General features: G+C 40.6%; 1 protein-coding gene across 11 annotated transcripts in view; it reads right to left on the reverse strand.

Annotated features, from left to right (window-relative positions):
* LOC111652605 (transcriptional repressor p66-alpha) overlaps positions 1 to 12,726 on the reverse strand; it is a 20,656-nt gene extending 7,930 nt beyond the window's left edge. For 4 of the 11 annotated variants that reach the window (XM_087173098.1, XM_087173094.1, XM_087173097.1 and 1 more), the window contains exons 1-2: positions 7,242 to 7,261; positions 247 to 755 (exon numbers count right to left, since the gene is read on the reverse strand). In XM_087173098.1, coding sequence (XP_087029224.1) covers positions 247 to 755; positions 7,242 to 7,244 — 512 coding nt within the window. In that variant the 5' untranslated portion in view covers positions 7,245 to 7,261. Of the gene's footprint in view, positions 1 to 246; positions 756 to 7,241; positions 7,263 to 8,118; positions 8,390 to 8,533; positions 8,706 to 12,706 lie in introns of those variants that run through there. The other 7 variants (XM_087173099.1, XM_087173093.1, XM_087173095.1 and 4 more) reach the window with 6 other exon arrangements.
* Positions 12,727 to 14,517: the final 1,791 nt, after the last annotated feature.

Genomic DNA, 14,517 nt, shown 5'->3' on the forward strand with positions numbered 1-14,517 from the left:
CTTACACAGAAAGTTTAAAGAACATGAAGGTCATAAAAGTAACTTAGACCATTTTTAGTCTTTTTAGGTTCAAATTTAGCGTAATTTATCATCTTGTAATTTCCCATTTGTGGGTTTTATAGAACAAAAATTTAGACAAGATGCTTTTAGATGATGATTTCCTGCACATTCACACCATTGCTTTGGTGAGAGGTACTTCGTGTGGTTGTCACAGCTGAGCAGAGTTTACTATGAACTGTTCCTCACCCTCTGGATGTGCTCATGTCCACGGGCTGCTCTCCTGTCTGAACTTCCACTTTAATGGTGGCCTTCACCTCGCCTGCAGCCAGCATGCCACCGGACACCTTTGGCTCTGTCAGTCGGGCCCGGCTCCTTGTATCCATAGCTTGCTCCGTCTTCACCTTGCTGGCCTTATCGTTGCACTCAGTCCGATTGTCTGAGCTGGGTTCAACTGTCATCTCCTGATCATCCTTCACCGGCTGCGAGGCCAAAGGTAACACTAAAGATAACGGCACCCGGCTCTGCTCCTGTTCCTTCTCGTGCTCTGATCCGGTGCTAATCCGGCTCTGATCATCCTGTGCCAGTACAGGGTCGGGTTTTGGTTTGGTTTGTGCCTCTGCTGTAGGTTCAGATGGGTCCAATTTAGGCTTTTTGTTTTCATTTTCAGCATCAGAGGTTTCCGTAGACTGGGGAGCCTCCCTCTCCAGCGCCCTCTTCTGGCTGCGTGTCTGGCGGACAGCCTCCTCAGACATCCCCTGCACATAAAGAGAGAAATAATTGTGTAATCTGAACTGTTATTTATTCGAACAGGGTCAAAGTTACAGGTCAAATCCCACAAGCTACAGAAAGTCAGTATTTAACTCTTTTTCCATACCAAAGTTCAACAGAGCAGAGTCATGTCACATTTAATCACAACAGCCAGGCAAATTAACCCACTACAGAGAATTGAAAAGTGCCCAGTTATGCTTATGAAAACTGTAGGAAGTTTAACATTTGCAATGTGTAAAACCTTAAGTTGATTGTAGCTATTCGAAACTTTACAGTTTACTGCACAATGTTTAAAGAGAAAATTTAAGCTCTGATTGGTGTGTCGCAGTGATGTTGACATTATCTGACAAACCTATAGTGGAGCTATTAACTAACAATAAATTATGTTGTCCATTTTCCTGAAAGTACAGTTGTGATTGTGCGCCTTTCATTTAGAGTTTAGGTAGACAAAACTGACCTTGAATCCGCTGCAGGGGACACACAGTGACATATTGACCAGACATAACATATTGAATTAGTAAGGTCACATGACCAAGTTCCTGACTCAAGTATAAAAATGTATGAAAAAAATCAGTCTAAACCAAAAACCAAAAGATTGAGAAACTGAAAAAAAGATGGAGTTCTCACAAAGTACTTGGTGAACGATACAAAAAAATCTGCAGTTCTCTTGACTGTAACAACAAGCTCTTTTGAAAGAGGGTTAACAATAAAAAATGTTGCTGTGAGACATCAAACAGTTGGAAGAGCATGACAACACTGTAATCAAATCAGAGTTAAAGGGGACTTGGAGAACATCTAAAGTTAACTGGAGCATGATTTGTGTTAAAATATTCATAACGACCAGTGACTAGCAGTGCTTATGTAATTTACGTGAGCGAAGTGAAACATTTTTTCATTCATTTCAAATACTGTAGCTTATGTATAACCTTTCTTTCCCTGAGTCAGGCACTAAAGGAGTACCAGATCCATTACCGTTTGATATCCCCTGTACAACACATTCAATCCCACCAGATGCTGACATGCCAGCAGTAGTGGATACAGACACATACAGCAGCTAGTTGTGTCAGACAGATGAGCCTTACAGAGTGAATCTGTGCACTCGGAGATGTGCTCCAGTACATGGTGCATACAGACACACATTAACCCTGTAGTGGCTGCTCTGAATCCTCAGTGTCAGGTCAGAAATGAGAGAAGAGACACAGGGAGGTATAACACATCAATACATGTTTACCTTTAAGGTTTTGATAATAGCCTATTATAATGTTGTGTGTACACCTCTGATGCACTTTCCACATCAGTAGCCATTTACCTATAATTGACACCACACAACGTCAAAATCGAAGGGAGTGTGTCTGAGCATTTTTTTTTATAACTTTCCAAAACTGACAATCTGATAAGCACTGACTCCACTCAGCATTTGAACAGGTGTGCAGAGTTGAGGAAGAAGGAAGGGTTTGAACTCTAAAGCTCTTTTTTCATATGTAACCCCCCCCCCCTTTTTTTTTTTAAGATTTTTTTTTTGTTTAATGTCTGGCTTAATGTGACTGTTGAAAGTCTGAGAGAGATGGGAAACGAAGGCAGAGAGAGTTGTATGACATGCAACCACATCCAGTATCCTGTTATTTGTAATGTAATATATAAACATTCAACACATCTTTGCCGTCTCTGTGATGCCCCCCCCCCCCTTTTGTTATGTGCTGCGGATGTAAACATCATATCTTGGTTTCATAAAGCGTCACTAGCGGTGGAACTCTATTTGACACTGGGATACCATGGCATGTAAACAGCTTATCCAGGTGTCTGATCAATCTCTGCCTTGTGCACAGGTGTTTCATCAGCTGATGTGATCTAGTGGTAAGTCAGAACAACAACAAAAATTATGGTAAATTGTGTAATGAAGATCGACATGCTGAAAGAAAGTATGATTCAGTAATGCAGAGTTTGAATTATGTTTTCATTCTTGTTTTCCATTCCTAGTTGTCAGGCAGAGTTACTGAATCAAGCAAAGGGGTAAACGCAGCATACAGACGGAAACCCAACTGTGTTTATCCCCAACTCCTGAGATAACTCTGTTGATCACGTCTATGGGGATATCAATAACCTGGTTTTTCAAGTTCAATGTAAACTTCAAAAACCAGTATAAGATTCAAAACTGGGATACTATAAGGCATGTACACACACTCATTGAAATGACTTTGGTCATTATCAAATCTGTAAACGGTAAACATGTGCTGACTCATATGTCGTGGTGCACGCAGGGCACGACATGCGTTCAAAGTTCACAGAATCTCAAACAGAAAGCGGAAAGTAAAATTCAGAGATGTACAGTCACATGGTCACTACATGCTGAACAACCACAAAGAAGAAACACAGCACAGTTATGTCCCGAATCATATTCATGCATGTATGTTACAGAATCCAGGCCCAATCCTGCCAACTCTGCTGAGGCCCATGGTCTGCCCGACGACGCACTACAGGAAGCTATGTTTTTTTGGTTTTTTTGGTGGGGGTTACAATTAACACTTACAACCTTGGCTACTTCTCAGTGACACACACCGTACACACTCCTACCCCTTCTCCTTCCTGTTCGCAGAACGGTTATGGCGATGAGCATTAAGCACACTCAATATATCTATGATGTACCTATACAATATACATATATCACAACAATGCAGCATCCAGAGCAATCGTCTCACTAAGTTTTTTTTTCTTTTTTAATACTCTGACATCACTCTGAGACACACATGACATGACCCTTCCCAGGATTCACTGGGACACACAAAGCACTTTTCCCGAGAACCGGTTTAAACCGGTTGGCTAGTGTGTGTGTGTGTGTGTGTGTGTGTGTGTGTGTGTGTGTTAGACTGAGAGAGAAGCTGAAGCTAGTTTTAACCCTTCAGGTGCTGGAGCAGAGGCAGGGCTTCCACAGTGACGGCCATTATACAGTGTGTGTGTGTGTGTGTGTGTGTGTGTGTGTGTGTTGCTGGAGTGGGAGGGGGTGTTATGGCATTATCAATTCTGATGCATATAGCTGTGAAACCATGTTGGTGGAAGAAGTTAAACATGGGGAACGCCACCCCACACCAACCAACCTTACTCAGACACTGACCCTGTCTTTGTAACAGGGGATCTGAATGGCTGACAGGTCTCACATTTCATCTCTATAGCAGTTTACACACATATCACTCAAGCCCCCCTCACACACACACACACAGTGCATCAACCCCAACCCACCCAAGAACTTGACATCACATGTAACCAGCGCAAAGCCTCAAAAGACTAAAACTTAACTTTACACATCTTACAAACACATTCATGCTACACACAAAGCTGACATGCAAGTTAACTGTCTGTTCACTAACGCACATATCAGGATAAGGGCTACAGTAAACTGTCACTTTTAATATGAAACAATTTTTATCAGTAGGTCTGTGTGATTATGAAGGTTTCATGGTGCAATTATCAGCAGTATCTCCACAACAATATTATCCTGATAAATATTCAAATAAGATGGAAATCCTCAAACAGCATGTAACAGCACTGTAAAGACTTCATTATGCGGTGTGTAGTGGTGGTCATGGTGATGTGTCCTTAAGTTTGTTGGGCTGCTTCTTTGCAGGCTCTCAGTCTTTTGATACATCTTTATCAGCGCAATAACTTTCCATCTGGACTTTTTTCCACTGTATCAACATACTTGAACCAAATCCTTTTGACAAGGAAAACAAGTTACATTGTCTCCACTGTCTTTCCGAAAAATCACATTATTTCTCCACCTCTCTACAGTGTCTGTGCATTTCCCAGAATGCTGTTGGGTCTTCCATTGTGGGTGTAAAGAGCATTTCTGTACAAGGCCAACAAACAGAACACCCATAGAGATATTAGCCATGATATGAAATTTCTTTACCGTTTGTATTTCTAAATCTACTTATATGAATATTCAGTAATTATTTAATAAAAACTAAACAAATTAAGATGAAATCTGGTCGCTTTGGGACATAAAGGGAGAAACTTAACATAGCCTAAATTGAATGAAGAGCAATTGAACAAGAATAAACAATGGCTTTATTTAAAAGAAATCTTTCTCTAGTGACTGAATGTTACACTGTTTGGAGGTGCTTTACAAAATGCACATCCCCACCTCAAAGTAATAAATTAGTAATTACAACACAGTGTTTTGATTGGGTTTTAAGCATCACTTTAAATGTAACACGGTAATGCAGGAAATACTTTGTATCTGCTGTTTTGTAAAGTAACTTCAGTGAGAATATCAATATTGATATAATTTACAATAATAATCTAAATTATATTTTTTGCAATAATCTTGCCACCCTTGTTTCAGAGTGTGTCCATCATTGATTATCATGTGATAATTAGTGAGTTATACATCTTAGATATAAATGACTTCTTAGCTATCAGTTGTCCAAATAACACATTTACTGTGGACAGGTTGAGTGTATTTATTTTGTGGGACTCAATAAAATGAATAGTCTCTGGCAAACTTATTCACAGCGGAAATGAATGTACTGTTTGTGTTTGAAGACTATTTTAAAGTGTTTTCCAAGTATTTGTTTAATCAAACTCAATCCTCCCATTAACATTTGCAGTGTAATTACATCACAGTGATCACTACCACATTGTCAAATTGCACAGTGCAGGTACTTGACTCTAGGCAAGCATGGCTTTCACTATTGCAGAATACATGTACTTTAATCTGGCATCAAGTTTCTACCACTATCAGTTCATTGTCAGAATCTACAGTTTATCTACACCTGTCTGGTTTTCTGCTGAGTGTCTTCTTTTTCTGCCCCAAGGTGCTTATTCATCTTGTCACTCATGGATCATGTCAACAACCAGTCACTCGGTCATCTTTCATTCAGGCTGGCATGCTCACTCTTAACCATCATCGATGTCTGGCTGCACGTACAGTAAGTGTTCCGCCTTTTATTTACCCACTGAAAGACCTTTACCCTGTGAAAACATATTTCTACCCAGGACAAGGGTTTCAGAAAACTGCAACCACACAGCAGCACTACCTTGTAAAACTGCTGTACCAGCAAAATATTCTTATCAATTATCTGGCAGCATCTGTCTGAATAACAAATTATAAAAAATAATGGTCTCTAAGCACTAACTTGAAACAAAACCGCTGCTGCATGATTACACTAAAACAATTTAATCTGACTCAGTGTAATTTAACAATTTAGCTTTGGAGCTGGTTATAGCCAAAGCTAATGTTTGTGGGTGACTGGCTTGTTCAATTAAATAACTTGAGCTCTTAACAAGTTTGTGCTTTATGTAGCAACTAACACAAAACAGGCAGAAAAAAGGCAATTAGAGAGCAAATTGCTCCGTATATATCTGTTGAAGTCATGGAGGATTGACCAAACAGCTGCCCTGTGACCCCTGCAGTCATGTGCAGCAGCTTAAAATGTGGCCAGCAGACGACCCTTTCCAGAACAGTGGCTGATTACACAACTACTCTGGATCAGTCTTGTGTGTGATCAGTGTAACAGTGCTTTCTGGAAAACAACAAGGCTGAACCTTCTGACTCACTCAGTCTTGTACGATGAATCCAGCCACTCCAGGGTGGAGAGAACAACCAGTGCATCATGCTGTGGATGTACAACTTCTGCACTGTCTGTCATGGCAGGTAGTTGAGTAATCCCACAGTCAACGCACAGCATTCTCCACTCTCCTTTATTTTAAAGCAGTGTTGGACAACCCCTTCACTAAAGGCAACCTGTATAGTGTTCACAGTGACAGTTCATAAACAATGCAACTATGCACTGGTTTGTTAACATGCAAATAACACTTCAGGCCTTTGTTCTCATGAACAACTGAGTGTTCGTTCTAGATCTCCACAAAGAGGCAATAAAGTCTCCTAAAAGCAGATCACTTCACCACTATACCCTCCCCAGTCTACAGAGGACTTTCAAGTGCCTGTGTTGTGTTGCCCTGGTCTGAGTGCAGTAATAATCAACAAATAATTACTGCACATGTTAAATATATTTGACAAAAAATTAGATCTGCAACAATGACAACGAAGTTACAAGTGTCATTACTTTATGGATGTCTTACGGTTCTGTAACAGTGAACTTAATATTTCTGGGTTTTGATGCAACCAAAAGAAAGCATTTGTAACAATGCCTTCAACATATGTAACAATAACACATTCTTCTAACAACTTAAAGCCACTCATTTGTCCTCTGTTCCCTCCTTTTATATTAGTCGAATTATGAGCATATTAAAGTTCAAAGTTGTAGACTACATTTTTATCATTATTACTGCTGAAAAAGCAGCTGATATAAACTTTAATAACAGGTCAGAAATTAGGTAAAAGACTTTAGTAAATCCAAACCAAACCATTATTGAATCATTAATCAAAATGTTTTGAATGAATGTTGAATTCTTAAACTGTCACAAATAAAGTTAACAGCAGCAGTCAGTGCATACATGTGGTTTTGTCGACATACCATGAGCAACACCGGCTTCCGTCATATTCAATCATTGAATAATAAAAGCTTATTAATCCATCAGTGCGCGTTCAGACGACAGAGAAATGTGTATAAACTGGTTTGAGATCCTGAGTCTCAGCTTTGTCCCATAGCGCTGCAAACTCGTACGGCTGTGGTGGCTGGAAATGTGTGTGTGTGTGTGTGTGTGTGTGTGTGTGTGTGTGTGTGTGTGTGCGCGTGTGTGTGTGCGTGTGTATGTGTGTGTGTGTGTGTGTGTGTGCCTGTCTGGGTGAGAGGAAGAGACAGGGAGGGAGTGTGTGCGGTGCGTGTCAGAGTGTGTGTGTGTTCAGCTTTAAGAGGAGGAAGACTACGGTTGTCACAGCGAGAAGTAGGAAGATTAGCTACCAGATAGCAGAACCAACACTGGTGCCACGGGGCTTAAAGCGGGCAGCAGTGTCCACCATTAACGAAACACCACCCAGTACACCATCCAAAATCAAAGTCAGCCCTTTAAAAACTAAACCCAGCCCACACTACATGTGCAGGCAGCCGGCTTTTTTATTATTGACACCGCCTCAGAGGAGGTGAGCGTGTTATTAGTTAGCGAGCTAACATTAGCTACATCGCACAAACAAAAACACGAAGCCACTTTAGCTCGGATAAAAGCGGTTAATGTCTGACCATCAGCGGCTAAAAGGGACTACTAGTCAAAGTAGTAAAAGTCCTCCTGCCGGGCAGCCGCTCGTCAACATGCCCCACACAACCAGAACCGAGCCCGAATCGGTGACCTGGCTGCACCCCGATGCGGGACAACCACCAGCTCAAAAGGGAGAAACAAACTTTCATCCTACTGCGCTAAAAGTGAGACTGTCTGAGGCTCACTGGGACTATTTACCTGGGTGTCCCCTCCCGAGGAAAAACCTTCGAGTCGGAACTCATAAATTTCATCGACCGGCCCACGGACTGAGCTGAGCTGAGCTGAGCTTGCCGCCGACGAGCCGCTGGCGATGTCACGTTATAATCCTTACCTCATTTAACGACTTCTACCGCACAGAATCCGGTCCAGGGATCATATTGACAAGCTGGCACTCTTAAGAAAACGTAAAATAAAATACATTTTGGCTGAGCAAGCCCCCCCCCCTCCCTCTCCTCCCCGGTGCTCAACCTTTGGCTCTGCGGAGAAGTGTTACTTTTCAACAGCCCATCAGCTTCTTTATCGTCACAGATAGGTGGAGGAAAACCTGGCTCCTCTCGACGAGTCCGAATAAAAGGCTCCCCTCGATCCACTTACTAAAAAACTTCGGCTTTACCTCAGTCAACTTACTCGGTCGCTTTGTCGCCTCTTCTTCGCCGATGGTCGACCAAGGAATGTTTAATCTGCAGTTAACCTCGATAAATCGTTGCTTTTTTGAAATCCAGGGGATATCCTCTTTTTTTCGGCCCTCCCCACTGCCGCGTCTGTTGCCAAATAATGCGCCTCAACACACATGGAGCCGCTGCGTCCTCTTAGTGGGCATGCGCACCTCGGCATACCAGGGCGACAGGATCACATCATGTAAGCCAGTGACCACCAAGGTCCAAAGCAGGACGACCACGTCAGGGGCCCCGGGCTCCTCGGGGTGACCTATGACTGTACCAGCAACTACAGACATCTCCTCTAACACACACTTACACACACTCACATCATGTTACAATAATAATCTATAGAAAGTATAAAGCATCACACATTTACCTCCAAACACTCACCAGCATCACATTTTCCTCCGTAGCTTACAATATGGATCTAACCTGGCAACCCCAAGACTCTCAACTCCAAATTCACTGCATTGCCAGTTTGCTAAGCACACTGCATCTGGTTATACCAAAAATATGAAACATGACAGTTGAGAAAGATGCTACAAATACCATTTTGCATAGTAAACTGTGGGTAAACTGCAGTTGCAAGACCATACGACACTAACATTGCATATTGTGCAAGACAGTTGGCGATCCATTCTATTCAACCCTGCCATCAGGGACCGCATAAATCCCAGGGTCACTGCAACTCCATTGGTTTTTGGTAAGATGACCAATGGAGTTGCCATTAAAATACAATACAATATATAAAGAATCTCCCTCCCTCTCTCTCTTTCTCACACACACACACACACACACACACACACACACACAGACAGACAGACAGACAGACAGACATACTTAATCTTATATGTAAGATTTAAGTTATAAGTGTACACGCACACAAACACACGCACGCACACACACACACACACACACACACACACACACACACAATATACTATGTTGTATTGCAGCAGTCACCTTGTTCCAAGTGAACCATAATCCAAAGCAGTAAAGGTCTTACAGCTCCAGAGGAACTATAGTGCAAAGAGAGAAGGACTGAGGCTCCATCAGAGCTGAAATAGACCATAAAGAAAACTGAGTCCTCTCTACAATTAACTCATCATGCAAATACGCAAAAAGTCTCTTTTCTGTTGGTCCACTTTAAGAGGATGGAGTTTGGTTCGTTAAAAAAGGACTATATGTGAAAACACCCTAATAATCTGTTGCTTCTAACTTTCTTTCTAAGTGATCATTTTACAATTAAATATAGCCATAATCTTGTGTTGTGTATTTAGTGATGTTGAAGTTATAAAATCAGGATTTAGTACAGAGCAGCAGCTTGGAAATGGCTTGGAAGTTAACATGTCATTGTAATGGACGGCGTTTCGGTCACTATTTCATACTTGTTCCATTGTCTGACAACAGAAACAGAAAAACATGAGAACAGATTTATTGGGAATTCGGTTACGTTAATATACTGTAAATGTCAGCACAGAGAGTAGGACATAGTCAAACAGATAAAGAGCTGAAACCAGCTGACACTATGCAAATAGCCTGCGATGTGGTCCAGTCATATACTAGTTATGACCTAGTCTTGTTGTTGGTAGTGCAACCCTGTCTTGTAGAGGGGTCCCTGCTCTTCATCTACTTTTTAGACCTTAGTTGTTTTTCTGATGGCATATATTTATATGTAAATAAAGTTGTATTGAATCAAAGCAGTAGTTTATATTGTCTGCATATAGCGCATATGCATAAACAGAACAGTGTTTAATCAAATTGCCTTACCTATAATTGATACAGTAAACCTGAGGTTCATGTACTTTGTGCTTTGTGCTGGATGGAAACTTTGAGGTGACAGAGTGCATGGGGGTGGGAGATGTAGGGGTTAATAGTGGCCCAATAGCAATCTTGTCCCTCAGGGCCCCCTAATTGGTAAATCAGGCCATGCCAGGGGGTCCAGTAAATACACAACATGAATTCATATGGCTATATAAATATGCAGTATAGTGTATATTTCTCCCCACTCACAGTCCAAAAACTCTGTCTGCCTGTGATCTTACACCAGCAACCCCAGCTTCATATTTACCTCCAGCCTGTTAACTGCTGATGTAGTTCCCTGTTGACCTATAATTACATATAATTACCTCCTGTCTCTTAAGGACCTTTTCTAGCATCGCATTTGACAACCTGACCCCACATTAAGATTTAAACATCAACCCCAAAATATATTTTCTGTAATAACCTTAGAAAAAAAGATCAATGCAATATCAACCTCGCACTTCACTGTAGGGATTAAGATGGGGGTTGCATTAATGACCAGTCAACCAGGTTTGCAGCTACAGTCAGATCCATACATGTGAGTCCAGAGCACCCTCAGCAGGGCTACCACGTCAGAAGTTGCAGAATCGCCTCCATAAAGGCTCCAGCTGGCTGCCTCTTTTATGACAAGACCCGCATCCCTTCAAAGCATCCCTGTGAACTAAACTAATCCTCTCTCATCCACAAACACCCATTCACATACACACATATGTGTTTGAAATACTGTGATCTAAGTAAGAGAAGTAGTCATCCATAAAGACTGAAGTGGGCAGAGATTACTGTTCTCTAACAGTTGGGATGGGGGTGGGGTGGGGGTAGGGGTGTGTGTGTGTTTGAGTGCTTTGTCAGCCTCTCCCTGCCGTTCTTTAAATGACAAAAAAAAAGCTCTCTCTAGATGATGCTGTGTCATCAAATCTGATTGTTTCCGTCCTCTCATCCTTCCACTCTATCTCTCGAAGCTACAGATTGTCTCGCATAAATGCAATCAGATCTGTACCAGGGGGCTATCTTCTCATAATCACCCAGCCCAAAGCAAAAATTTAATGAAGATGAAAAAACACTCTGGAGTTTATGGGTTATAATGAATCTGTCTATAAATACTGTCAGTGGTCCTGTGGACCCATGAACCAGTAGCTGTATACCTCAGTATTACCTTGATCAATAAACAATCAGGGCCAGCTAGGACACTGGGGTCATGTCCTCAGTGTTTTTTTCTGGATTTTTGGTAATCTTTTAGCAGCCTGGTGGGAGCAATCCTTGTTGCATTAAATACAACTGTATTTTCATCAAGGGCATCTGGTTCTTAGTTTTTGTTAAGTGTTGTATGATGACCCTGACTAAGGCCTGATGCTGTCAAATGAAAAGTCATGGGATCACCAAACTTCACAAAGACCATGAATGTCTTTCATGGTAAGTAAAAAAAAAAAAAAATCAACCTGTTGCTGGTGCCAGATCACCAAGGTCAATGGGATTCATCCTCTGGGAACCATGAATGTCTGTACAAAATTTCATTTAACAGTTGTTGAGATATTCAATTTGGACCAAAGTGGTGGAACAGCTACTTACACTGCCATGCCAAGAGCTACAGTGAAAGTGTGGCTAAAAATGCCCTTGGTTGGAATTTAGTTGCCCAATTACAGTAGTGAATCACTGTATTTAAATTTTACAACTGCTTGCCAGCACAATAAATAAATAAGTGATTCACTTTTTCCTCACCAGAATGCCTTTGTTAAGAAATATTTATGAATATCATATTCAAACAGATAATAGAGTAAAATAATACAATTCCAATAATTAAAACATACATGGAGACTTCCCTGTTTGTATCTCAACAGATTTCATTCGTGGGTGGGCATTGGGAGGACTTGGATTCATGACCTCAGTATTTCTGAACTCCTGGGTACTGCGTTGCAAGCAATGCATAAGTTACATAATGGGTTTATTTAAAGGAAGGAAATGAAAGGCTTAATTGTCTTTTAATGAATGTATAGTGGGAATAAATAACAGGGACACCTGGCAATATGATAAAATAAAACAGTCCTATGATGACTATAGTCATGATCATGAGATGGGATCATAGTCTTACTTTAAAAGTTTGTTGATTTCCTATGGTTGGACTTCAGGGTGTTTAAGTGGATTACATAATATTGTCAGGTGGGCCTGTTCCTTCGTCCACCTCATCTATGTAAGTGTGATGCTTTGTTTACTCATTGTTTACAGCTATTACATAACAAACCAATAGCTTATAAAAGACAGGCCTAATGACATATGACACAGGGAACTTTTTTCTTTTTAAAAACGTGTTATTTTTTAAATGAACTTACATGTTAGGATAGTGGGGGTGAACTGAGGTAATCCTCATCCTAAATGTAGATGGTGTAATATCTGTCTGCAGTTTGACAGGACTGAGTCAGTTAGTTGGTCCTTTCCAGGTGAAGGGATCACCTCTGAAATCAGACTGAGGTAAGGTCAGACTCCAGGCTCTGTCTCCTCTCCGTCTCTCTCCGTGTGGAGCAGGCCCAATGGCCGCCCTGTTACGACATGACAGCTTCAACTTAATCCTCATTAAGTACTGTAACAATGCAGGAAGTAGCTGCTGCAGTCACGATTAGACGGTCTCACTATTTGGCAGGAAATGGCTCCTTTCAGCTGCGTCCAAGACACCTAGAGCGTCCCAAAACTTTTCACTTTATTCTCACTGATCTCCCTTTGGTGTCTATCGTTTCCCGGCAGCGATGGGCACGAGCGAATTTAGGAGGGGGGAAGAAATATGATAATTTGATGAAATTATGTTATTTGTTAAAATGTTTATATAGACAGAAACAATGGATGAGAGGGAGAGGGTCTCCTTTGAATACCGATGTATATGATCGGCTGCATAACCTCGTGTTCGTAATTGAATAAACAAAGACGATTATGTCTAAAATTTCACAATAAGATGTTTCCTGAATGTAAATGAAGACAACTCACTATTCAATTATTATCCAGCCTTGCGTTTACTTTCATGTTACTGCAATTATTCTGTCGAAATCGGTTCTCATATTTATATTTCAAAGGTCTTTTTATTTGATATCTCAGCAAAAAGTGCACCTATTAATCTTACTTCTTTCTTTTTTGTTTATAAATTCGTATCATTTTATAAGCTTTTAATTGATTTATGTTTTGGATTAGATTGGCAAACCTCCAACTGACTGCTCTTCAATAAAAAATAACTATAATAATTATAACAATGAATCCTACATCTTTTAATAAAGGGCAAATTAATGCAATATTAATCAGATTAATTCCTTTTTTAAGTAATGTAATTGCACAGGCTAGTCTGATTAAGCAAACTAGTACAGGCAATTGTAAAAAACGATTTTGCTTCAACAAAGTCTAGATCATTTTTGACATGTTGATAATTTTTGACATTTAAACTGAATTTTTGAAAACTTGCCAGACCTGTTCTAAAGTGTTTGTATTTGTTGTTTGTATAACTAGTGTAATGGATTACAGGCACCATTTCATAATCACATTACACTGATGTAGTTACATGTAATCAATGTGATAAATAATGGTAAAAGAGTCACTCCTCAACAAGTTGGCTGGTCAATGAGGTGTAAAACTGAAGAGCACAGATAAATATAATGAAAGATCTGTGAATATTATTTGGCCTGATGGGGTTTTCCCGTGTTCGAGCAGCAATCAACTGGTTTTCTAACTCTTAAATGTGATATGACATACACCACATGCACTCCTGCACTCAACAGTTTATTTCCTCTAAACTTTTCTCTGCATTTCATTCACTCATATGACAGTTATTTCTTTCATTTCTATAAGCCTGGAACAACCTCTCACACAGCTCCATGTCAGCACTAACCAACTGAATCATTAGGCCTCTTGATGACCTGATCCTCACCTCTCTCAAGCTCTTGATGGCTGTTGCATCTGACTAAAGTTTTGCCAACTCCACTGTTCAGTTTTTTGTGAAACAATGCAACAATGGCTATTCAAACTCGTCATACTCAATTTTCTAATAACAATACTCAGGATTGTGTCTTTCTTTAATCTAATCTTTAGTACAGCACAAATAAGACAGGCAACGCCACGCAGAGTGCACATTAGCCCAAGAGTTTCATTTTGGAGAATTTGTGGA

This window comes from Seriola lalandi, unplaced genomic scaffold (assembly GCF_002814215.2).
Source record: "Seriola lalandi dorsalis isolate HSWRI2012SDOR001 ecotype SW California unplaced genomic scaffold, Sedor1 jcf7180002054043, whole genome shotgun sequence".
Lineage (NCBI taxonomy): Eukaryota > Metazoa > Chordata > Actinopteri > Carangiformes > Carangidae > Seriola > Seriola lalandi.